General features: G+C 37.0%; 1 protein-coding gene across 1 annotated transcript in view; it reads left to right on the top strand.

Moving 5' to 3' along the window:
* LOC149835834 (Pseudouridine synthase family protein) overlaps window positions 1–27571 on the top strand; it is a 62498-nt gene that overhangs the window by 26194 nt on the left and 8733 nt on the right. The window contains exons 3-12 of the mRNA XM_090009661.1: window positions 2142–2262; window positions 2359–2479; window positions 2803–2879; window positions 4881–5075; window positions 5194–5265; window positions 5935–6003; window positions 6122–6202; window positions 6278–6397; window positions 6547–6621; window positions 6703–6783. Of these exons, the coding sequence (XP_089865787.1) occupies window positions 2142–2262; window positions 2359–2479; window positions 2803–2879; window positions 4881–5075; window positions 5194–5265; window positions 5935–6003; window positions 6122–6202; window positions 6278–6397; window positions 6547–6621; window positions 6703–6783 (1012 nt within the window). The remainder of the gene's footprint in view (window positions 1–2141; window positions 2263–2358; window positions 2480–2802; window positions 2880–4880; window positions 5076–5193; window positions 5266–5934; window positions 6004–6121; window positions 6203–6277; window positions 6398–6546; window positions 6622–6702; window positions 6784–27571) is intronic.

Here is a 27571-nt window from a genome sequence, read left to right as displayed (position 1 = left end):
CACCCAGAGTAGTTTCACAGTCTTGTAAGATCTCTCCAGTATCTTACCTTCACCAGGCCTGACTTAGTATATGCCACAAATCAGGTCTTACAGTTTATGCAGTCACCTAGACTTAGTCACATAGAGGCGGCTAAGAGAATTCTTCGCTATGCAAAGGGCACGATCAACAATGGTCTTGTCTACAAGAAGCGTCCTTCTAACCACCATGTTGGGTTGAAACTTGTCCTTGCTTACTGTGATGCAGACCAGAGTTACCGGAAGCGCCTAGGCAAAAGGGGAAGCGCGCTTCCCCGAAGCACGCTTCGGAAGCGCGAAACGTCGCGCTTCCGAAGCGTGAGGGGATGCGTCCCCCTTTTTTGGGAAGCGCGTTTCCCTTTTATGGGAAACACACTTCCCATTTATGGGAAGCGTGCTTCCCCCACGCTTCCCCCTCGCTTTCCCTCGCTTCCCCATTTTTTTCATTTTTTTTCGCTTCCCCCTCGCTTCCGGTTCGCTTCCTAGGTCGCTTCCGAGACGGTTCAGAATTTTCTTCTAAGTGGCTCACGCTTCCCCGCTTCCTAAATTTTTGAAAGTGCCTCGCTTCCCGCTTGCGCTTCCCGCTTCCTCGACTGGTAACTCTGATGCAGACTGGGCCAGTGATCTCTCCACCAGATGCTCAGTCACCGGGTATGCAGTTTTCTTGGGCTAGCCGGAAACAAAAGATTGTTGCACGGTTCGACACTGAAGCTGAGTACCGAACAATGGCAGCCGTGTCAGCAGAGGTGTTATGGACTAGACATTTGCTAGTCAATCTTCGTTAAAGGATTTCCCAATCGCTTTTCTTTTGCGATAATCGAAGTGCAGTTGCTATTGCCACCAATCCCGTCCATGGGAAGATGAAACGTGTAGAATTTGATCAGCATTTTGTCCGCGAAAAGGTAGAGAGTCAAGAAATTCATTCACTATTTCTCAGGGGAGTAGATCAAGTGGCAAATCTTTTCACCAAACCACTCCCTTGCAGCATTGGTTTCTTAAAAGCAAACTGCCCATGGTTATTCAAGACCCATGCATAGTTTGAGGGGGGCTGATAGAACTCACGTATGAGGGTTATCTTGTCCTTTCACCTTTATTGTAGTATGTTGTAAATGTATTATATATTGAAGGGCATTTCTGTAACACCACATATAATTCAGCTTTCAATATAAAGTAAGAGATGACGTCCCAGCCAGGGTACGACCTCTAAGTTATTTCCAATCTTTTTCTCTCTCTTCTTTTCTGTGTAACAGGGCATGCAGACCAATATGCAGTCTTCACAACAATTAGCTTAATACAGGTGATACCACTGAATAGCTACACATTGGAATGGATAGTAGGAAAACGTGTGATTATAAATGCACATTTTCATTCCTTTAAGTACAACTGTAGGATACTTGCCATGTTGAAAGGGAGGGCAGCAAAATCCATTTGTTTTGGGCTATGTTGCCAGGACCTAAGCACGGGGGCATGGTACAATCAGATACAAGGAATGAGTTTTGGAAGAGTAGGACATGAGAACACAGATCCTTCAATCAACCACACATAGATGTATAAAAGAAAAAGAGGGAAAAGATTGTGGTTAAGTGTTCTACTGTGCTTTTAACATCCATTATTATTATCCAAAATTGGACCGATGCATCCTGATATGCTCAAATGCCTTTCACAATGTCCTCATGTTATGCCTTATGTTGGATGTCGTATTTCCTGACACTAGAACATAATTCAGGAAGGGACATCTTGATAACATGGTATCTGGATTGAATGATAATTTTTTTCCCTAAAAGGGATAATGACTAGTTTATTTTTGTTATTTTCTGAAGTTAGATCACTTCGGAATTAAATGTTTCGATGGAAGTTGGATCATGAAAAGTAGCTCTGTCTGCGAGAGGTTAGCGTTTAGTTTAGAAATGCGTTTTGTCAAAAATTTACCATTGCATAATTTTATTGAGCCATGTACACAAGACATGCAGAATTTTCCAATAATGCAGCATGTAGTTTTACTCAAGGAAAGCTCTTTGTTCTTGGCCTATTAAAAAATTCTATATTTAGAGCTTTGGTTATCCAATATGCCCCTTTCTTACAGCATAATGGTCCAATGTTTTGTTGATTGTATTTTGCTTTTGTAGGTCGTACATGAAAAGTAAATATGGTTCAGAAGATTGGTTCCATCAAGCATTTAGTGCTGAACATCTTTCGGTGAAGGATGCTTTGAAATTGTCAATAATCAAGTCACTTGAGAATCTATTGGTAGTTTGTTAAGCACAAAGCTTTTTGTTATTGTCTTGGGTAAAGCTTTCACTATACCACTTTGGCATCCAATAAAACTTGAAAGATGACTTGCAGGCTATTAGATCTGCTGCTAGCTCCTTTCGGATTCGTATGACATACACACACAAGTATACCTCGACTGAGCTCACAGATTATCTTCATATGGGGCTACAGGGTTGCAGGAATGGGAAGTTAGGCAAGTTCTTCATTGAATATCTTTTAAAAGCTTACTTGATAATCTAGGTGATGCTATGTTTTTGTCCACTAGCTACTGAAGTGGCCACTTGTCAGCTATTCTATATTGTTTACTCTTCTGAATGAATACTCTTTGGTTGGATTCAAGTGAAAAAGGGCATCTTCTCTGAAATTTTGGATAGTCTTTGTATATTTGGACCCTATAAGGACTTGATTTATCTATTTGGCAGCAAAAGGAAAAAGGTGGTCTTATCTATATACAGCCTGTCAAACCCTAAAAAAAGATCAAACACCTTTTTTAGTTCTTCTTTGTGGTCCTTGAAGCAATGCCAACATTTGATATGATCATGGGGCTTGATCTTTCTGCTGCCTACAGAGGAAGAACTATGATGCTGAGAGAAGTAAAATGTCACTCAAGGGTCACCACATTTGCTTACATTTTTGAAATTTGTCCATGATTCCTTATTTCTTGGCTGTATTTTTCTTTCCTGGGTAAGCATAAGCAATGACATCCATCCTACACTTCATTGGTAGTATCAAAACCCGTAAATGTATTTCCAATGATGATGTTGAATTGTTGATTGAAGAAGCCAAGTCATAACAAAATAAAATTTTCTATTTTTCCAATAAAAAAATTTGAGATCACTTTGTGAGTTACTTGACTCCTCTATTGATAGATTTTAGATTTCTTTTTTCCGCTAATTGGAATATTTATGGGATGGGACTCCTATCACAATTCCCTCTTGAAAATCATTGGTGTGGAGAAAACTTTGTCTATTACTTGTAGAGAAGGAATCTAGCCAAGAGTTTTTTTCTCATGCTTGATGATCTATTACCAATTGCCCCTAGTGCAATTGGTAATAAAACCACACACCCCTTTAACAAGTGCTACTTATGCTCAGTAATCTTCCTAAGAAAATATATTTTTGACATTTTGTGCTCTAATTACTACCAGCTAAATGTTCCCTTCATTCTATGAGTCTATAAGAAGCTTTTTCTTTATTTTCTGGTATCTATTGTCCTTGATTTTATAGTTTTTACCTGCAGTCGAACACCTTAAATTTTTTTTTACAGAGACACCTAGTTGAGGAAAACTGGTTGGTGAGAGCCCCTATGGCTCTGATAGCATGTTTGTAGGGTTCTTAGAGCATAAATGCATTGGAAGAATTTAAAGAGTCTAAAGGACAAAAGAAAGGTAAAGATGGGAAAGAGAAGAGACAATGGAGATGCAGAAAAAAAGGTCCGGAATGGGGAATCATAAAATGTCTATAATGCCTTTGCAGGCGAATCTATGAAAACATTCAACCATCTCTAACTGATCAACTGTAAACATCACAAAAAGGGCTTCTACATGCACACTCTAAAACGTGTCTATGAGGTTAAAAGTCCGAGCAAGTTCTCACATGCTTTTCATTCAATGATCTTAGTCATATCAAAATCTCTCATGCTGTTCGATCACTTTTTGAAGATCTTAGTTCTTTGATGCATTCTCTAACCCTGCTTTGCGGTCACATGTCTGTTGGCCGCATAATATTTCATCATGTCTAATGCAAATGAGTATCTTGCTTTTGTTGTGGTCAATGTTGTGTCAATAAATTGTAGTAATCTTAAAAATGACTTTGTTAATCTCATAGTCACAAATATCAGTATCGGCTATATCTCGGCAAGTATGTTTCTTGCGATATTATAGGTTTGGTGATAAATCTCAGGAAAACTGAGGGCTTAATTTTTTTTAAAAATATATGAAAATAATAAAAATAACTGAGAAAATATCAGGTTTAGAGAATAAAATGCATATATAATAAAAGAAATATGTAAAAATATAAATGAAAGAATAAAAACATATTTAAGATGTAGAAAATAAATAAAAACAGTAAAAATAATTGATAATGTCATGATATTATCACTAGAATATCGTGGTAGTCCTGTGCAGAGTTACTGGAAGCGCCTAGGTAAAAGGGGAAGCGCGAAACGTCGCGCTTCCAAAGCGTGCGGGGAAGCGCGCTTCTCTTTTATGGGAAGCACACTTCTCATCACGCTTCCCCCACGCTTCCCCAATGTTTTTCATTTTTTTTATATTTTATATTTTTTATTTTTATTTTTATTTTTTCGCTTCCCCCTCGCTTCCGGTTTGCTTCCTAGGTCGCTTCCGAGACGATTCTCGACTCACTCCTAAGTGGTCCCACGCTTCCCGCTTCCTAAAATTTTGAAAGTGCCTCACTTCCCGCTCCCACTTCCTCAACTGGGAACCATGGTCTTGTGATCATATCACGATATAATCAAATTGAAGATATTTTCAAAATATCACGATGTTTTACCTATAATATCGGTTGCTGAAAATACTGAAATAATATCATGATATTTTGAAAATATTGCTGACATCTGTGACAGGTTAATCTTAGTCCATCTTTTGTACATGTGATACTGAGTCTTTTTTAGTCTGTGTACATAATGATGTTGATACTCATGAAATATTAGGTACGGGAGGTGGGTACATGAAAAATTCTGATGATCAATCAGTTTCAATGGTCCATTGTGATTTTAATCCATTAAAAGATCATTTGCCTACTGGTTCTTCTAAGTCTCCATTTGAGAAGGTAGCACTATTTTTCCATTCCTATATTTAAATGTCATCCTTTTCTTATCTTATGCGCAAATTGTATTTAGACAAAACTTGGGTCACTTCATATCTTATTATATTATTTGACTTTCCAGGTGCAACAACCATGTCAATTGCAAGTAGTTTGTTACAGAGCGCCTATTTATATTGGTGGGAGGTACCTTAAGGTAAACTTGCAATTTTGTGTGTGTGTGTGTGTATATATATATATTTGGTATTCCCAATAAAGCCATATTGTCTGGTAGAAAGTGAAAGTTGCTGATATTATTTACTCAATTAGACAATGTGGATGTGTTTTTTTATTGGTTTGTTTAGTAAGAAACATGCTTTGGATCTAATTGTTTTAATGTAAACATTTTTCCTTATTGTGAAAATTTTGATGCATTGGAGGCCATTAGTTTCCTTTGGAAACCTGTGTGCACATTAAAAGTTCTGAACTCAGTACATGTTCTTTACTAACAAAAAAATAAGGACAACATCTGTATCATCAGATACACAAAATATCACTGGGGCTGTTAGTCTGTATGGTACTATCAAGAGTACCAAATGTCACACACACACACACACACACGTGTATGGGGACTGTTAAGAGGAGAATTTCTTGTATACCGCCTGCCCTTGACATTGTGGTGTGAAAACTTCACTTTAATTGATTTTTAAAAGCAAAAAGAATTCACCAATCTAGTTTAATACTATCCTCTTGTTCTTTCTTATTATGTATCAAACCGTGAAAATTGTTATGGTTTTCTTTATCTAGCATGTGCAGTTTCTTTTTCTTTTTCTTTTTATTTAATTTTTGTTAATCTTCTTAAGGCGCATGTTTTCACCTATTGCAGTACTCAAGAAATGTTAGCCAGACACGCTGGATAGTTGATGATGAAAGAATGGGTGAAGCATCTGTAGAAGTATGCTGTTATCTTGTTCTCACTTGACTTAAAACTTGAAATTAGCTTTTGTTGTCTGGAATCTACATATCTGTTAGTTTTGGATATTTTCACTTTACTTTGGTTAGTCTTAATGCAGGAGTTAATTGGAAAAGTTGTTCTTATCAAATTAAGGGCTGATAGTTTCAAGTTTCATGCTGCTGGTAGAGAGGATATTGATGTATGAGACACCTCCTTTCTCTTTTTGTTATGTGATGCTTTAAGTAAGTTGCTGGTTGACATTTTTATTGTTCAGGTACGAATGCTGGGTTCTGGTCGTCCTTTCTTGGTTGAAGTTATGAATGCACGCATTATTCCCTCTTGCCATGATATCAAAGAAATAGTGCGTGAAGTAAACAATGCTAGGCATGGATTGGTAAGTTGGAATTGTATCAAATTTTAACTGTTTACCATGCAGATTTGGATTGTCTTAGGATGCTGGTGCAAGAAATTCCTTGTGGTTGCATTTTTCTTTTCAGTTTGGTTCACCATGTAAATTTCTGTTGCTTCATGTTTTCTTAATAGATTAGGATAAAAAATGTCAAAGTAGTTGGCAATGAAGCATGGGACCTTATGCGTGAAGGGGAGGCAGAGAAGCAGGTTTAGTCTCCCCTTCTTTGTCTGATTTTATTGTTTACTTTATTTTCATGTCTGATTAGATAAGTTATTGTTATCCTGCAGAAGCAATATGCTGCCCTTGTGTGGATTTCTCGTAAACTCACGGACAAGGATCTGGAATACATTTCTAGCATCAAAGATTTGGTGAGATTTTGTTGGTATATGATTGAGATCATGTTGGGTAATCTGAAGTATGATCTCATCCTGTCTAATGTTTTTTACTTATGAGGCTAATCTTTGGGAGCTCTGCCTATGAAAGACCTCATAAGATCAACCAGCATTGGCATCCAAACTTGGGTTTCATTAAATTATAGGACAATTTATCAATACATGCATGTAAATCAGAGGTTGGAAACCAAAGTATCCTCAGCACACCAATAATTTGCAACAATGCAAATTACTAATAATGGACAAATTTTCAAGCATTAAGAATGGTTACGTTCTTATGTTCAATTCAGGAGTCAACAAGAAAATGTTTGCATAAATTAAGAATTTCTGTAAGAGGGCATGGTTAAGATAAATTTATAAGAACTTAATGATGCTAATTGAAAAAAAGAAAATTTAAGGATATCAATGTTTTGGCAATGATGTCACTCTAGAAACCTTGTCTTATACTTGAACTTGGAGAATGCTTGATGAACCTCCATGGGTCATGGAATAAAGTGTTGTAGCATCAGCCACATGAGCAATTCAGGTTAGCAACCTATTACAAGCTATCAAACGGATATACTAGTGCCAATTTCTCATAACTTGATCCATAGATATTGAAATTGGAAGTTTGTGACCTTTTACAAGGTTATCTTTAGGTTGGTTGCTATCGGCTGATTCATGGGGAAAAGCCAGACAATATGAACTGAAGGCTAGTTAGCAGATTCTTATTTGAGTGAGAAATTTGATTGATTGTATAGCAAATTTATCTAACCTATTTATCAGACACAATAAGTTCACTTCTGTGATGTGATCTTATAGTTTGTCCCTTGATTAAACTTTCTTCCAAAGAAGTTGTCAAGGGGGTTACTGGAAAGTATGCCATATTCTTAGATCTCTCCATTAGTCTGTTGCTTTTTCACAAGCATGAGACCTTTCTCCGATTTCTGATGTTGATGTCAATGATGATAATGTATCTTCTTTCAGAATTCAGAATGACTTCTGGCAGTGGTTGTGCGACTTTGTTCCTTTCTTCTATCCATTTTTCTTTCTAAGCTTGCAATAATATGAGCACGAACGTTGGCTCAAACATTAGGATAACTACATCGTGAACATTGGCTCAAACATTAGGATAACTACATCGTGATATAGAGTTGTGACCAGTGTTATTAAAAGCGCGCCTCAAGGTGCAAAAAGCGTGCCTCGCCTCAAGGCGAGGGCCTTTGTGCCTTGAGGCGCAAGCATAAAGTGCAAATGCCCCAAGGCGTGCGCCTCATACGCCTTGAGGCGCACGCCTCGGGGCGAGGCGCGCCTCAAGGTGAGGCGTATACAGATCTCTTTTGCAAAAAAGGTTAGTAAATTATTTGTTTTTCCTCAAAACAAACATTGATAGTAAGAATCATGTTTGTAAGCCAAACATGGTAGTTCCCAAAGGATTTAGCCATTTTGAGTTCTTCGGTGATGAAAATTCCGGTACTAGAGTGTCCGCCATAGGAGTGCTCCCGGCGAGATTCATCCACTCACTGCAAAGGACACAGAGAGTGTGATCAGAAAAGAACCCAGTTTTTCTTGGCATTGCCGAAACATATAGGTGTTGTCAAAAAATCGGGTGTCACCCAGAGTCATCACGAATTGTCGACGAAAGTAAACCCTCCAAAGCGGTTTCAGCAATCGTCAAAAACCACCACCTGTATTTTGGTGGTCTGTTACTTGGAAAAAGGGAAAACCCTCATTCATAAGGAGAAGAAGAGGGGCAGTTGCATGGAATCGGCATGTCAAGGGTATCAAAACGCTTGACAGAGTTTTTCTGCTCAGTTCGACCTTCAATTCGTTGAAAAATCTTGGTCTTGTCGAAAAAACAATTTCCCCTCTTCTCAAAACCCTTCAATGGGAACTTGAGGGGGGTCGATTGAGGGCCTCTCTATCAGAGACCGAATTGCCAGAAGCAATTCGAGTGCCATTGTCTGACGGTACATCACCGAAAGAAACCTCACTTAGGGACTAGTTTCTTAAACCTCACCAAGGTGGTATCCCATGTTGGGGTCCTATGTCAAGCTCAAGACCCAGGGTCGAACCCCAATGTCACATGGGGCTACCGTTGCTTTTACACAGGTTGCGGCACGTAAGGCTGGGTGGTCGTGTCCCCAACCTAGAGTTTTATCTTGTAGGGAGGCAGGCCCGCTAGTGACTCAGTTCTCGGAGAGGGTTTCTTCGTCATAAAAAAAATTGTCCTTTCAATTTTAGTCCTTAATATTATTATTTCCTATGTGACTATGAAAAATTTAGAATAGAGGTCCTGTTTCTGCTATTTTCCAAAACAGATCTGTATACTGAATTTTTGCAATAGCCGATTTTCTTCTTGTTGGTTGTTGCTTTATCAATAAAGCAATTTTTATTTATTTATAATTTTGAATATTTTTTATAGTTTTTTTTTAAATTTTTTTAAAAAAATTGAGCCTTACGCTTTACGCTTCGAGGCTTACGCCTCGCCTCAGATTTTGGTGGAGCGCCTCGCTACGCCTCAATGCTTTTCACAACACTGGTTGTGACCTACAACATGACATTTGAACTAATACAACCCACCACAAATTACGAGCTTATAAAAACTCCATTAAGTAATCTCTTTATAGACTCAACCGGTTTGTCATATCACCATGCCAGATCTTTTTTTTCCTTCATCCATCAGTAAATCTAACTAAAAACCTTGTAGATCTAAGCAAATTTGAGAGATTTGTTACCTCAAAGCCTTAAAGAATGAATGAACCTATGTATATCACCCTTCTTTGCTGCAATAACAGAAAATCTACCCCCTATTTGTTAGAACAATTGAAGGGTAAATTCATAAATTCTGAAAGTGACATCTTATATTGGGCCTATTGGTAATTTCCATGTGCGTTCACTATGTTGTGATAACAAGAGTGCAATATACATAATTGACAACCATACATTCCATGAAAGAACCAAGCATATCGAAATGGACTGTCATTATGTGCGTAAAAAATTTCTGAAGCTCACCATTACTCTACCTTACGTTACCTTCGAGTATCAACTTATAGATTTCTTCACCAAGGCGCTTCCATCACTTCGATTTTATTTTCTTCTTGACAAACTTTCGGCCTGCTTTTGCACTTCCACGACACCAAGGAGTCACCTACAAAAACACACAAGCCAGTAGTTGAGTGTCAATCGTTTGAATTTCCTCCCCAATCCGAGTGAGAATAAACAATCAACTCTAGAGAAAGAGGAGGATAACAAAAGACCTCTAGAGGTAGAGGTTTGTAAATATCTAACAATTCTCATCATAACACTTATGTAAACTGTGGTGGGAGAATGTTAGAATTGGCTAGCAGTATGAACTACATGCGCAATATCAGGCTTAATAATAGTTAAATAAGTCAAGGCAATCATTTGGTGATATAGAGTAGGATCATCTAGAGGTGTCTCATCATCAATCTTCATATTGACATTAATAACTTCAGGTATGCCCACCTTTTTTTCATCAGTAATGCCCGACCTTTCAATAATATCATTTTGAGAGAGCAAGTATCCCTTAGGAGAATAAGCAACCTCAATTCCAAGAAAAACCTAAAAAATCTAAGATCAATCTTCTTAAAATATTTTTTAAGGATACATTTAATATACTTTACTTCCTACTTGTCTGCACCTGTAATAATCATTTCATCCATATAAAGGGGAAGTATGATAATCCCTACATATTTCAATATAACAAGATTTAAAACCAAGCTTTAGCATAACAAAACTAAAGTGATCATACTATGCTTTGGGTGCCTGTTTTAAATCATAAAGAGCTTTTCTCAATCAAAGTACTTTACTAGTGGGGAGTGTTAAAATATTATGTCTCTTTTAACTGTAAACTGAAATACCCATCAGGGGTATTTCAGTCTTTTTACTCAATAGGTGTCAGCCACCCTAATGGGCACATTTTTACTTTTTCTTTTTTTATTTACTTTTGCCTTTTACACATTTTTCTTTTTACACTTTTTTTCTTTTTGACTGTTGTGAAAGGGACAACTCCATATAGCTCTTGGAGCTGCCCCAACAGTCACAAATGTGACCGTTGGGTGCAACTCCAACAGTCATATTGAGCTGCACCCTGTGGCTTCTTTTTGCATTATAAATAGGCCTTAGTGGCCCTTGTAAACATATCTTTTTTTGTGAGAGCATATGCAATATCAATGCTTTTGTAAAGCCCCTCTTGGGAACTTATAAATTGAAGTTCATTTTGTTTCATGCTTTTGTGCATGTGTATCCGTGCACTTGTGAGTGTTCTCCTTTGTGCCTTTGTGCACTCTTTGTATTTCTTGTATTGTGGTGTTACACACAATCTCTTTTTGTAGAGATTTTCACATGGTATCAGAGCAAGGTTGTTTGGAGAAAGAAATTGGTGTTATTCTTCTCAATATCAAGTGCCTTGGAAAACGTGCCTTCAACTTTTTGGTGATTGGAGTGAAGACTCTTCTTCATTCAATATTTTAGAAGATTACTACAACAAGAAAGATTTAAAATCTTATTGTGGTACGTATTCTTTTCTTTCTTCTTTTCTCTCTAATGGGTGAGAAAGACTCCCATTTTTCTCTTGGTTTCAAGCTAAATGACTCAAATTATCACGTGTGGGCCAGAAATATGGAAGCTCACATCAAAGGGAAGGGCTTTGGGGTTACATTCATGGCTCGATTCCGGAACCAGAGCCTAAAATTACTTTGGTTAAAGAAGGGGAAATCAAAATCCTTGAGGGAGATAAAAGAACTAATGCTCTTGAGGAATATAGTAGGAAACATGAGGAATGGGAAATGAAGAATTTCAAGATCTTGTCTTGGATTTTCTCTTCCGTTGAGACAAGGATTAATGCCAACATTATAAAGTTTAAAAAGGCTTCTCAAACGTGGGAGTATCTTGAGAAGATGTATATTTCTAGGGACTTGTCCCATAAGTATTATCTTCAAAAGAGAGCGTTAACTCTTATTCAAGGTGATATGTCTATAAGAGAGTATTTTGCGGAACTCTCTTCAATTTGGGATGAGCTTGCCATGCTTGAACCCAAGTGAAGTGGAGAAGCCATAGAGCTTCGTCATAAGCAATTAGAAGAAGACCGATTCTTCAATTTTTTGAATGGGCTAAGGCCCGAGTTTGAGCAAATAAGATCTTCTCTCCTATCCTCTTTTACCTCTCCCTCTCTTGAAGATGTCTTAACTAAATTAAGTGGAGAGGAAACCCGTATGAGCATTATCAAGCAAAATCCTAGTGTGCTTGCAATGTCCACAAATCAAGAAGAATGTGATGGTGTTAATGCCGTTTCTAGACCCGGTAACAATTTAAGAACATATAGACCCCCTCATTTTAAGAATCAAAATCAAGGTAATCAAGGAGGAAGAAGAGATTATAGCAAAATCTCGTGTCACTTTTGCAAAGAACCGGGTCATATCAAACCGGTTTGCCCAAAATAGAAGAAACTTCTAGCAATGGCAACTACATCTCAACCATCCAAAGAGGAATCTTCAAAAGAAGCTCTATGTCTCAATCAAATTGTGGAGGCTCTTCAACCTCTTCTAAAGTGAGCTATTTCCGGTGCCGCCGTATCCACCTCTTCTTCTCCAGGTAAAACTTCTTGGCTCTTAAATTCGGGTGCATCCTTTCATATGACCCCAAACATTTCATCTCTTTCCGAGTATTCTAAAAATGTGTCACCTTCTTTTGTTTCGACCGCGGATGGTACTTCTCTCAAAATTAAGTGAATTGGAAATTTTAAAACCCAAAACTTCTTTATTCCAAAAATTAGACTTATACCAAAATTAAATTTAAACTTGCTTTTCGTTTCTCAACTCACGGACCTTGGGTGTAACATTCAATTCTCATCTAATAAATGTTTAATACAGGATCACCGATCCGGGAGATTGATTGGGGAAGGCTCTAGGAAAGGAGACTTGTACTATGTGGAATTTCTTCAAATTCCTAAAAACACCTTTTGTAATGTGGCCCAACATAAAGACATAAATGTTTGGCACAAGAGACTTGGTCATCCCAACATTACCAAGTTATCCTATCTACATTTTGTTAAAGATCTTTGTAAAAATACTTTCTCTTGTAATGATTGTATTCTTGGAAAAATGAGAAGTATATCTTTTGAACCAAGAACTATGTTTAGTACTAAACCTTTTGAAATTATTCACTCGGATGTTTGGGGACCGACACCTGTCATATCCAAAGGTGGTTTTGCTTATTATGTGATTTTTGTGGATGATTTCTCACGATATTGTTGGATATATTTTCTCAAACATAAACATGAAGTTTTTTCATGTTTTAAACATATCATATGATGATAAAAAATCAATTTAATAGTAATTTAAAGATATTTAGGACCGATTCCGGAGGTGAATATCTCTCTAATGAGTTTAAAAAATATCTTGAGGATTGTGGCATTGTCCATCAAAGATCGTGTCCTAAGATCCCACAACAAAATGGTTTGGCCGAAAGAAAGCATAAGCATATCATTGAAACCACTAGAATCCTTCTCATTTCCCAAAATATTCCTAAAAATTTTTGGGCCGAAGCAGCTCTTGCTTCCGTCTATCTTATCAACCGACTTCCATCCAAAAATTTAGATAAAATTTCTCCCTTTGAGATTCTATATGAAAAGAACCCGATTATAATAGGTTGAGAGTTTTTGGTTGTAAGTGCTTTGTTCTTACCGATAAAAATGATAAACTCTCACCAAAAGCCATTCCTTGTGCTTTCCTTGGCTATTCGGAAACTCAAAAAGGTTTTCGATGTTATGACTTTAAGAATGATAAATTATATGTCTCAAGGAATGTAACTTTTTTGGAAAATGATAGTGGTTTTGAAAAAAATGAATCTCATTTAGAAAATGCCGATTAGTCCTTTCTTTTTGACCTTTTATCTAAGGATGATGATATCTCTAGTGATGATGAATCAACATATAATAGTGAAAATGAAATGGTTGTGATCAAGAATAACTCTAACCCTTCTACCCCTCAAGAAGAAAATGTATCTAGAGAACCCATCACTTATTCTCATAGAGATAGAAGCACCTTTAGGAGTGCTATTGAACTATATAGTGAACCTAGTGAGACTATTTCCACTCATGATTCTCATCCTAGGAGAACTGAAAGAACTAGAAGGACTCCCTCTAGATTCGTATCTTTTGATTCTTTCTCTCCTAAATATCGAGCTTGTTTGAGTGCCATTCACTCTTATTTTGAACCAATTTTTTTTTGGAGAAGCCAAACAATGTACTGAATGAAGAGAAGCCATGAAGAGTGAACTCAAAGCTCTTAAGAAAGCTAACACTTGGGAATTTCAATCTCTTCTCAATGGCAAGAAAACTATAGGATGTCGATGGGTGTTCAAGGTCAAGACTAAGAGTGATGGTTCTCTTGAAAGGTATAAGGCTCGTCTTGTAGCTAAAGGGTACAACCAAGAATATGGGATTGACTATGAAGAAACATTTGCTCCAGTAGCTCGTATGGTTACTGTCAGATGTCTTATCACTATTTCTTCAATTCGAAAATGGAATATTTACCAAATGGATGTCAAAAATGCTTTTTTAAATGAAGATTTTAATGAAGAAGTTTACATGGATGCTCCACCTGGTATGAAAATCCCTAAAAATAAAGTTCTTCATCTTCGTAAAGCTCTTTATGGACTGAAACAAACACCCAAGGCTTGGCACGATAGGTTTAACAATGTAATGACTGAAAATGGTTTCACTTCATGCTATACTGACACTGCATTGTTTGTTAAGAAATCTGTGCAGAGATTGTTATATTATTGTTATATATTGATGATATGTTAATAACAGGTGATGATATCAAAGGAATTAAGAGCATTAAATCTATTTTGACTTCAAGATTTGAAATGTCAGACTTGGGATTTCTGACATATTTTTTGGGAATTGAGGTTGCCTATTCTCAGAGAGGCTATTTTTTGTCTCAAACTAAACTTGCTTGTGAGATTCTTGATAGATCAGGAATCACAGATGACAAGGTCTGCGAAACTCCTGAAATAGTAGGTTCAAAGATGAAGATTGATGATGGATTCTCCTAAAAGATCCCACACCTTACCGACAACTGGTTGGATCCCTAACGTATCTCAGCATTACCAGGCCTGATATTTCTCATGCAGTACATGTTGCTAGTCAATTTCAACATGCACCCACTACAGTCCATATGAGCGCCATCCTTCGTATCATCAGATACATAAAGGGTACAGTAAACAATGGAGTATTTCTATCTTCTACGTCTGAATTAAGTTTAATTGCTTATACTGACTCTGATTGGGGAGGTGACACAAATAACCGTCACTCCACCACTGGTTTCTGTATTTTTTTAGGTGAATCATTAATCTCTTGGAGATGCAAGAAGCAACAAAAAGTATCGCTTTCATCCACCGAAGCTGAATATAGAGCCATGGCATCTACTACCATGGAGATTGTTTGGATTCACAACTTGTTGGAAGATATGAATATTCAAGTTCAAGGGCCTACAAAATTATATTGTGATAATAAAAGTGCAATCTACATTGCCAAAAATCACACATTTCATGAGCGCACGAAGCATATCGAGATGGACTGCCACTATGTTCGTGAAGAATATTTAAGAAAAACCATTGACCTTCCTTATGTGACATCAAAATATCAACTGACAGACTTCTTCACCAAGGCACTGTGTTCTCCAAGATTTAACTTCCTTCTTGGCAAACTTTCGATCGTGACACCCTAAGTTTGAGGGGGAGTGTTAAAATATTATGTCTCTTTTAACTGTAAACTGAAATACCCATCAGGGGTATTTCAGTCTTTTTACTCAATAGGTGTCAGCCACCCTAATGGGCACATTTTTACTTTTTCTTTTTTTATTTACTTTTGCCTTTTACACCTTTTGCTTTTTACACTTTTTTTCTTTTTGACTGTTGTGAAAGGGACAACTCCATATAGCTGTTGGAGCTGCCCCAACAATCACAAATGTGACCGTTGGGTGCAGCTCCAACGGTCATATTGAGCTGCACCCTGTGACTTCTTTTTGCATTATAAATAGGCCTTAGTGGCCCTTGTAAACATATCTTTTTTTGTGAGAGCATATGCAATATCAATGCTTTTGTAAAGCCCCTCTTGGGAACTTATGAATTGAAGTTCATTTTGTTTCATGCTTTTGTGCATGTGTATCCGTGCACTTGTGAGTGTTCTCCTTTGTGCCATTGTGCACTCTTTGTATTTCTTGTATTGTGGTGTTACACACAATCTCTTTTTGTAGAGATTTTCACAGGGACTTCATATCCAGGAGGTGAATCCATATAAACTTCTTTTTTTAGATTTTCATTTAAAAAAATAATTTTTACATCCATTTGGTATATAGGCCAACCTTTAATAACAACAATAAGGGTTTTAACTGAAGTCATCCTAGCTACTGGGGCAAATGTATAATGCCCCCAAATCCCTAACTTGTAATCTTTTAGGAAAAATTTAGATGCTTTGCAATCAATTCTTTTTCAGAGTTTAAAATGGTAGTCAAACGAAAAAATAGTGTTTGAAATAACAAGTCAACGGACCTTGGGCGCATTACAGGTGAACTTTCCTTTGCACAGTAGATTTGTATCTCCATATAAGCATTGAAATCACATAGATTCAAAACAAGGTTTTTGATAATTAAAGTTTATACAAAAGAGAAATTTCAAAAGAAAACCCTTATCTAGAATTACAAAACGTGCTCAGGAATGAAACATCAGAGAAAGAGTGGGATCTTGATATCATCACGTCATCGCCTGTCATACCGACCTAATCATCACTTATACCCCATAAAATGGGTTAGACTTATAAAAATCTGGTAGGTATATAGATATCAAAATTCAAAACAAGACTAACATATCGTTGTTCCTTTCGTGATGTGCAGTTCAGAATAAGCAAAATGAGCATGATAATCTTGTTTCGATAATTACCTGTCATGAGGGTATGCATAGGAAAAACGTAGAAACAACTGAGATTGCCGTGGGTTTGTTATTCCATGTATTTTAATACCCCGAATAACTAGTTGAGTCCGCTTTTAAGGGGACGGCCAATGACCGATAGAGAATTCTTCAGAGGCCACTTGTTTAAGAGGATGCATCCATACTTTTGCAGAAGTCATTGGGACTTACCACCTAGGACAATTTTTGGTAGCGCAGTCCCTAACTCCAATGACTGGGGACACTGAGTCATTGCTACTCGAGGTGCATAGTTGTTAACAACGTGTTCATCGGAGTTTTTATACGATCTTATCCTCTCTCTTGACGGAATCAAAGAGACGAATGGGTATGTCAGGTTCTATTTTAACTGACAACCCATTCTACATGCTCTGGTCTTCAAACCAAATTGAGCATCTTGCCTGTGAAGGCGATCCTCACCATTTATGTATTTTTTTTAATTATCGTGCATTTTTACACTACGAGGTTACTTTAAACCTCCCGTCCAATCATCGTAGTACTAACATGCCGTGCATGTCTGATAGTACCGCTACGATGAGAGGGATATCAGTTTCTCGGAAAGAAACCCCAACTTTTATTTAGAAATTTCATTGTTTCGTACTTTAGACCGGAGAATATCCGGATCATTTCGGATAGCAAAGAGAAGGGCCGAATGTACATACCACCTAGGGCTACGTAGTCGAAGCCTTTCCGTTATGTAGGTTTGAGGAAAAAACTCAATTGCGAAAATGCAAACGCCAAATACTTATTTTTCTTTTTGAGACAACAAATAAGATGAGCTTGAAATTTCGTATGTAAAACCTTTTTAAAAATAGACTTGACAAGGATGCGCAAATCTGCATCTTTAAATGCATGCGTAATCTGAAGTAGGCAGGAGTATGCGTACCTTATAAGGTTATATATATGTGTATAGAATACATATATAGTAAAGTATAAGCCTGTGCACATTACAACGCAATGGCAAAGTAAATGATATAAAGCAAGACCCGATATGCGAAACTACACATCGAGCAAAACAAACTGCATAAGCGATGCATGATGTACGAAACCGTATATCGGCTAAATAAATTGCATAAGCCATGAATGATGTACGAAATCGTATATCAGCTAAATAAATTATGTAAACAATGCACAATGTACGAAAGCGTACATCAACTAAATAAATTGTAAAGCAATGCACGATGTACGAAACTGTATATCGGCTAAATAAATTGCGTAAGCAGTAGCCTGTGCACATAACAACACGACGTCAAAGTAAATGACATAATTTTAAATGGACAAGAATACGCAAAACTACATCTTTAAGTTAAAAGCATATATATATATATATATATATATATGAATATATATGTATATATTAGTTTGAAGTATTCCATCATTTGTTCTCTTATGCAACTTTTCCCTACCTCGGAGATGGTCGGTCTCATTGACGATTCCGAGCATAGATTTTTAAGGGCTTGTGCTTTGGTAAGCATGTCACGTCCGTTGTGTTGACATGGAGTGCTAAAAAGTTTACGTTAAGCTTCATAAAAGATGGTATTAAAACTTTATTGTGACGATAATTGCATCATAGGGGTCAAACCCGAACCCAGTTTGAGTCGATCGGACAAAGCCAGGCTCGGTACAAGAGGCGAGGGTAAGGCTCGACTGAGTCGGGCTCAGTTTACTAACTGAGCCGTCTCGGTCTGAAAGTGGAGACCGAGCTGAGCTCGGTTCTAGTCGAGCTTAGTTCGGCTGGCTAAGCGACCAACGGGTGGGGGGTGGGCTCAGTGGTCAGGCCGAGCCTAGCCTGGTCCCAACCTTGCGACAGGACCGAGCCTTGCTCGGTTCTTCGGCAAAAGGGGGGCAGGGGCTACAAGGGAGCAACAGGGGAGTCAACACCCCCTGTTGGTTGTCCATGTAAAGTAGCAACAACCTATGACTGCTGCTGAAAAAAGAGAAGGAAGAGGGTGCTGGGCACCCTTTGTCCTAGCGAGCCAAAGCCACCGCCACAGATGGCTCTGGTCAGCCGACAGAAACAGAAAAAAGGGGGAGGGTGCTCGGCACCCTCCTTTCAGGTGAGCCAGAGCCACCATTGCAGGTGGCTCTGGTCAACCTTCAACACTGAGATAAAAGAAAAAGGGAGGGTGTCAAGCACCCTCCCTGAGGGTGTCAAGCACCCTCCCTTTAGGCGAACCAGAGCCATCCTCGCAGGTGGCTCTGGCTTTCCTGCCGCATGGGCAGAAGAAAAGGGGAGGGTGCTCGGCACCCTCCCTTTAGGCTAACAGGGACGGTGAAGGAGGAATAGGAGACACCCAAGTGGTGCCGCCACCTCAAAAAGGGGAGCAACGACACCCAAGTGGTGCCGCTGCTTCTGACAAGGTGGCAGCACCAGGCGATGCTGTCACTATCGAGAAGGAGAGGGAAGAGACATAGAGAGAAAGAGAGGCGGGAGGGCGGCGCCCTCCTGTCAGCAACAGAGAGACGAGAGAAAGAGAGGCAACGTACTTGAGGGAGGGAGCATGGCCTCCATGCGCTAACGAGAGAGAGAAGAAGACGAGGGGGGGGGGGGGGGGGTAGAGGCGAGATGGTCGGGGTTCTAGAGAGAGAGAGAGGTTTCTCGTTTCAAAAAAAGAAACCCCCCTGGGGGGTTTAAGTAGCCCACGGGGCGGGGGGGGGGATCCGGGTTGGATCCAAAACATAATTTTTTTTAAAACGATGAGTATTACAAAATGTCTCATCATAGTCTATTTCGTATTCTTGTTCCTACCCTTTGGCAATTAACTAGACATTGTTTCTTTCTAGGGTCCCATCACTCTTAGTTTTGACTTTATACACCGATCTACAACCTATAGTTTTCTTATCCTTAGGCAAATCCGAGACTTCTCAAGTCATGGATTTTTCTAGTGCTCCTAATTCTTCATTCATGGCTTTCACCCATTCGGGACATTCTTTTGCTTGTTTATATGTGGTAGGTTCAAAATACGCCAAAATTCTAGCTAGACAAGCTCTATATTGAGAAAAAAAATTCATATGAAACAAATCTATTAAGGGGTCTGGAAGTCCTATCTGATCTTTTGATTGTTTCAGTTTGTTGATTTTCTAAGGTAGAGTACCTTTCTAAGGCATTTGGTTGACTATCATTGTCACGCCTTTTATATTGAATTATGTTAGGTCCTTCAGTTTCAATGCTTTCACCATCCTGGTTTGATTGAGGTTCTTCAACTCTATCATTCTCATATGAAGAATTACTTACTTTTAGTCAATAATTCAAGCAAGAAAGAATACTTAGAGTTTTTCTCAGGCACATTTTGAAAAAAACTTTTATTTTCTAGAAATCGAACATTCATAGATATATATAGTTTGTTATTTTTGAAATCAAAACATTTAAATACTTTCTGAGTTTTTCTATATCTAAAGAAAGCACTTGGTATGACTTTAGGAGAGAGTTTATCATTTTTTTCAGTGAGAACAAAACACTTGCATTCAAAAGGTCTTAATCTAAGATAATCAAGAGAACCTTTAAAAAGTTTTTCATAAGGAAAAATGTTTTGAAGCTTAAATGACGGAAGTCAAACATGCTTCAGCCCAAAAATGTTTTGGAACATCTTTTGCAATTAAAAGAGTTATAGTAGTTTCAATTATGTACTTATGTTTTCACTCACCTAATCCATTTTGTTGAGGAGTATAAGCACATGATCTTTAATGAACAATTCCATTATTTTCAAAATAAGTTTTGAATTCATTTGACATAAATTTTCCCCTAGAGTAGAGCAGAAGATAGAATTTTTGGTTTCAAATTAATTTTTGATAAAGTCATGATATTTTTTAAAGTTCTCAAAAACCTCATTTTTTGTGCCTAAAAAAATATATCCATGAGTATCTTGTATAGTCATAAACAAATATTACATAATAAGAAAAACCACCTTTAGATAAAATAGGAGAGGGTCCCAATACATCCGAGTGCACTAATTCAAATGATTTAGAAGAAAAAAAGGTTCTTTTTGAAAAGGAGAGAGCTTTCATTTTGCCAATAATACTATCCTCATAATAAAATTTTTTATTCTAAAATTTGCTTAAATGAGGTACATGAGACAATTTTGAAAAACTAGGATGTCACAACCTTTGATGCCATAAAACTAAATTTATCTTTTGAATATTATAACAAAAATTGCTTTTTGGAAGAAGAGGATGATCCATGTAGTAAAGGTTTCCTTCTCTATAGCCTTCCCCAATTTGTTTTCTGGATTGGAGATACTGACACTGTTATGTTTATTAAGAGATCTGATGTATGTATTGTTATCTTTCTTCGCTATGTTGAACACATGATCATCACTAGAGTAGACAAACAAAGAGTTAGTTTTATTAAGAATATTTTAAAACATAGCTTTGAAATGACTGATTTAGGCTTTCTTAGATACTTTTTAGGGATTGAGGTTGCATATTTTGCTCATTGTTATTTTCTAACTCAATCCAAGTTTGCTTTTGCATAGACAAGTCTGAAATTACAGATGAAAAAAGGATAGACACTTCTGAAGTGATAAATGCAAAAATGAAGATAGATAATGACACACCTCTAGATGATCCTACTCCTTACTGCCAAATAATTGGTGCCTTTACATACTTGACCATTACCAAACCTGATATCTCACATGTAGTCCATACAACCAGTCAATTCCAGCATTCCCCTACCACTCTGTGCACATGAGTGCCGTTATGCATATCATTGGATACTTTCAAAATTTTGTTTATAAGGAGATTGTTTTGTCTTCCTCCTCTCCACTAGAATTAATTGCTTATAGCCTGTCACACGGACTCGGCTAAGGAGGTGCCGCACCCGAGTCGACACGCCCCGACACGGGTGCGGACTCGGGTGCGGCTTCGGACTCGGCCCGGACTCGGTCAACGCCGAGTCGGACTCGGTCAACGAGTCCAGGCCGAGTCCGTCCACATTTTGGACTCGGTCAACTTTGACCGAGTCCAAAAATGTCCCTAAAAATTCATTTTTTTATATTTTTTATTTAAAAAAATATATATAAAAAGAGGCACAGACTGTGACTGTGCTGCAGTCACAGACTGTGACTGTGCACAGTCACAGACTGTGCACAGTCTGTGACTCTGTGACTCTGCACAGTCACAGTGCTGTGGACTGTGCCTGTGCACAGTCACACAGACTGTGCTGTGGCATTTTAAAAATAAAATAAAATAAAATTATATATATATATTTTGCCGAGTCCCCGTGTCAAAAAATTTTAAAATTGTGCCGCACCCGCACCCGCACCCATGTGACATAGCTTATAGCCTTATACTAACTCTCATTAGGGAGAAGATCCTAATAATAAAAGCTCAACTACATGTTTCTATGTGTTTGTAGGTGACTCATTGGTGTGTCGTTGTTGTCAACCGAAGTCGAGTATCGTAAAATTGTGTGGTTGAGAAGATTATTGAAAGACATAGGAGTGCATATGCAATCACATTCAAGGTTATGCTGTGACAATAAAAGCACTATCTACGTAGCCGACAATCACACGTTTCATGACTGCACTAATCATATTGAGATGAATTGCCACTATATTCATGAAGAGTATTTGAAGAAGACCATCATCCTGCTTTATGTAGCATGGGAATTTCAGTTGACCAACTTCTTTATGAAAGCTCTTCCTTCTCTCTGGTTTCATTTTTTGCTTGACAAACTTTCGATGATTACACAGCAAGTTTGAGGGAGAGTGTTAAAGTATATATATGTGCTAACATATATATATATACATATTAATATATGTATATATATTTATATATATATATTTATTGATATAATAAGTAAAAACCATTAAGGGTATTTTAGTCATTTCACCTTATATAATTTGTTGTATTCATTAGAGGCACTTTAGGGTTTTCTTATTTTTTGTATTTTATTCTTTTAGCAAAGGCATTATAGACCTTATAATGCCCTTGAAATAAAGTTGTTGGGAGTGCTCGCACTCCAATGACTCTAATTCCTCTTTTTTGTGTATAAATAGGGGATGAATCCCCTCTTGTATTCAAGGCTTTCTCAAGCCCTTCTCTCGTAATATGATCCTATATTTTTATGTTTGTTGTTTGGCCTCTAAGTGGCTTATGTGATTGTTATCTTATATTGATCCATAAGAGGCCTTTGTGTTATTTGCTATTGTATTCTTGAACCCATGAGAGACACTCTCTTGTATTACTTTGCCCATTTCATTACAACGAGCTCCTGAAATTCCAAGTTTTAAAAACCCTAAATCTTACACCCCAAGCTTCCAAAATGACTTAGGGGTGTGTTTGGGGGTAAAAAACAACCCTTATTGTAATGACCCCAACTCATCACACTTGAAAAGTGATTTTTTTTTAAAAAAAATTACGGAAACCAAAACCCAAGGATCCGGGGCACCACAGACTTCACACATTTCAAACCATAAGGGATCTTATATTGAACCAACAATAAAAAAATTAACTTTATTAACCAATATTCAAAGTTCAAGAGTGTAATCAAATTAATATATAAAATTATAGAGCCACACTGACCCCAAACAAAATATCAGAAGTAGTCACGTAGTCTCGTAAGCTCCATATGGTAGACGTCCTCATCAGTGGGCATCGAATCTTGTGAAAAACATAAATAGTACTGGATAAGAATCAAAGATTCTTGTACAAATTCCTCTAAAAATCCAAATAGGCAAGAAACAACGTAAATTAAATTCATGCAAGTTTTTAGAGAAAATAAACTACAACTATCTCATAATCCAAATAATCATTCATGCATTTAACAATAATTATTATACAATAACAAATATATTTCACATAAAATAGAACATGTAAGAATGCATGAACTAATGTAGAACAATAAATATGCCTGATTCCAATGCACATGCATGAATAACTTATTAAGTTATTATCCGAGTTTTCTTTTGCATGCATGTCTCTATTAAATGCACACAAATTTAGTTTCACTTTTTATTAAAACCTGTGGATAATCAAAATGGGCACAACAATTCTCGAAGTTCAAGATAGGTTTTCAGTTTTATCTTAATACACAATTTGTATTTTATTATTGGGTTCCACACTTGTTCTTCGACTGATATCAGGAATCAACACCATCCATCGAAACATTAAAAATCAACATCTAATGTCGGGATACCATAAAAATCAACATCCGTTGATGCCACTTTTTTGCTATACTAATAACAAGTGTATCTACATCACCCCCCAAGCAAAGTGACTGAAAATTCGCTAAACCGTGGTCGGGAGGTGAACCATCATATCAGGTTCAGGGGTACAATCTCACACGGAGTTTTATTATCCTCACAGTTCCCCAAAATTGTCGTCCAGGATTCCCATACTGTGGAAGGGACGTCTAGGAAGAAAAACATTAATTACACTATTTTATCTTTTTTTATCTTTTTATCAAAAGACATGTTCTTTTCAAAAGATTCATTTTGCAAATCAACATGCAAAACACAACATGGGACCTTGGCCCATTACAAAATTTAACAGTGCAATCAATTTAGAAAACCAATAAGTTTCAAATGGACTTTGCAATGCATAAAATAAGATTTAGATAAACATCTGCTCGTGGCCCACACGGCCTACAATGGTTCACATCTGATCACCGATGCATCTTATGCAAAAATCCACTTTGAACATGTAATTACACAATAATTCAACATGTCTACAAATGCACATTTATTCTCACACAATACGAATGTACATATAGAAACAATTTACATATGCATATGAACATATGCTTGCAACATCCATTTTGTTTTCATGATTCATCTTATGCATAACATGCATATGCTCATGTTAATGCAACATCAATATTACCACAAAATTCACGTGTTCATAATATGCATATTTATGCGAACATAATGTTAGATTTCATGAGCCTATATAAACAACAACATTTTTGCTAATTCGGGCATGCTCAAGATACAAAACATAACTACCGAGCCCGAGGCTATGCTGCCCGCACACGGAACAACACTAAGAATCTATTCGCAGTCGGCTGGGCTTAGACAAAACAATCACGGCCCAAACCGATGACCATATGCAGTCTCAATTATTTTCTGCACATAATAGTGATGTATGTGACTACTCTTTACAACACTAAAACATATATTTTTCTGCACCAACCGAAGATACATGTGATGACACTTTATGAAGCCTAAATAGTCATGTTACATACATGTATTTTCGATGATAGGAACAATCCAATGAACCGTCCAATGAATATGCACTTCAGTCATTTGAACTACAAAATGAGCAGTCAAATGAACAGTACTGTAATCTTATGAACAGTCTAACGGACATTCATATGAATATGCACTGCAGTCATTTGGACAGCAAAATGAGCAGTCAAATGAACAATCCTGCAATCATATATAAACATACATAGACAGTCATATGAACCTGTATTTTGATGACAATTTATAAGCATGAACAATCATGTATAAACATGCATTTTGGTAACACTTCATAAGCATAACCAGTCATATATAGCATGCTTTCCGGTAACACTTTATAAACATAAAGAGTCATATATAACATGCATTTCGATTACTTTTAATGAAGCATAACAATTACGTATAAACCTGAAATTTGGTGACACTTTATAAAGCATAACAATCACATATAAACATGAAATTTGGTGACACTTTATAAAGCATAACGATCACCTAAACAGTCCTATGAAAAGTCATATAAACAATCTGAAAAATAGTCATATAACAGTCCGAAAAACAATCATATAATAGTCTGAAAAACAATCATATAACAGTCCGAAAAACAGTCATATAAATCTGTATTACTGTTGCAGGAATATGTATATAAACATGTAAGTTCAGTGACACCTCTAAGGCATGCACATATATACGAACATGTATTTTGTTTTCAGGATTAATGGCAGCCTTATGGACCAGATCTGCACATGGGTGGAGGTCGGCATATCTGTCCGTGTGCAGAACTGGACAGTTCTGTCCAGATCTGTTCTGGTGCAGGATCGGACAGTTCTGTCCATGTATAAACATAACAGGTTTGTACTCAAGAACATGTAAAAAATATTGTTTGCCCTTTTTTTTGCATATACAGAAAAAAAATTATTACACATCAAATCTGTACATGAAAACCAAAACCCCTACGTGTTTAATGCATAAGGAAAATCGTCCTTCATAAGGGCAAATCGGTACCTCAATATATATATATATATATATATAAATCATGTTTTCACCATTCTTTTCCACCAAAACATTACATGAGTATGACTTAAGCCGTTTCTCCCTATTCAAATGGTTAAAAGAACCTGTACCTTTGTTGAGAGACGAAAAAGAAAAACCGGAGATGCGTTGGATGATCGAAGAGGAATAAGGTCCTTTCTTTCTCCTCTCCCACGATTTTCCTTCTCTCTCTTTCTCTTTCTTTCTCCTTTCCTCTTTCTTTCTTTCCTATATTTTTTTTTGAGTTTTTATAGAGGATGGAATCCTCTAGCGGGTGACCCCCCTCTAGGGTTATCTCCGACCTCTTTCCTATATTCTCTCAAAATTTGTTGACTTTTCTTACTTTTTACTTCTTTTCTTTTTTTTTTCTTTACGTACTTACCTTTTTGTTCTCTTAACAAATTGGACTCTTCTAGAGACCCTACTTATTTGATAACTACCATATCTATAATTTTTTTTGGAATTAATTAATTATTAATATTTAATTATTTATTTATTAATTAATAAATGTCCAGAAAGTTTCAAAGGGTGCCTTACCCCTCTAGGAGTCTTTTTAACTTCAAATTTCCTTAAATTAAACCTTTATACTGAATTTAAAGCTTTAATTTCGTTGGACTTGGATTTTGGATCTGGATCTTGAATTGGACCATATCTTAATTAATGTGGGTTTTGGATTGGGTCCAGATCCATATTAACTTGGATCATATGGATTGGATCCGGTTCGATCCAATCCGGACCCGGTCTCATCGAGGCGGGCCTTTTTTGAAAATGCAATTTTCGGGCCAACCGTAACCCGAATTCAAAAAAGTAATATATCGATGGATTCAGAATTTTAAGGCGCATCAAATGATATATAATTTGAATTTCGCCTGAATTTAACCCAAATTTTGCTTGATTTTAAAGGGCAAAAATAAACGTTTCTATCATATCTTGTTTGGCTCGTTTAGGTCTTGTCAATGAGATTTGGGCCGAACCCAGATTCAATTGACGCTACCTAATATCGAGTATTTTACCAATTTTTCTACAACACAGCCAATTTTTCTGAAATCTCAGAATTTAACATAGTATAAAAACACATGATATTACACTTATAAGTGGAAAAGCTTTGGCCAAAACTAGCCTGACATTCTGAAAAATTGTAAAAAGTATTACCCGAAAAATCTAAACTTTCATAGTATCATTATTTTACGATACACTCCCAGATGATCTGTATCATACGGTACATAACTGTTCATCAATTACATTGGGTACAATATTAATACACCCCTGAAACTAGTTTAGAGCTGTACCGTGTTGGGTTTTGCTGTAAAAAATACTATATCATAATGTATTGCACAATAAGTTACGACTTTTATACTACTGGTTTAACAAATATTACTTTAATCAATATAGGTGGAAGGAGATTCCCTTTCTGTTCTATGGGTTGCTGATGATGTCAAGATTCATTTTGTTTTTGCAATGACATTCATGGAAGTTTGAGATTTGCATGTGGGCAGTTCAATGATTTCTTGGCATGGACAACCTTGCATCTATTTATTACGTTGGATATGAATTTGGTCATTCATTTTAATAATAATATGGCATTA

Source organism: Nuphar pumila, chromosome 6 (genome assembly GCF_984573655.1).
Source record: "Nuphar pumila chromosome 6, dmNupPumi1.hap1.1, whole genome shotgun sequence".
Taxonomy (NCBI): Eukaryota; Viridiplantae; Streptophyta; class Magnoliopsida; order Nymphaeales; family Nymphaeaceae; genus Nuphar; species Nuphar pumila.
This window is presented reverse-complemented; position numbering and strand designations above follow the sequence as displayed.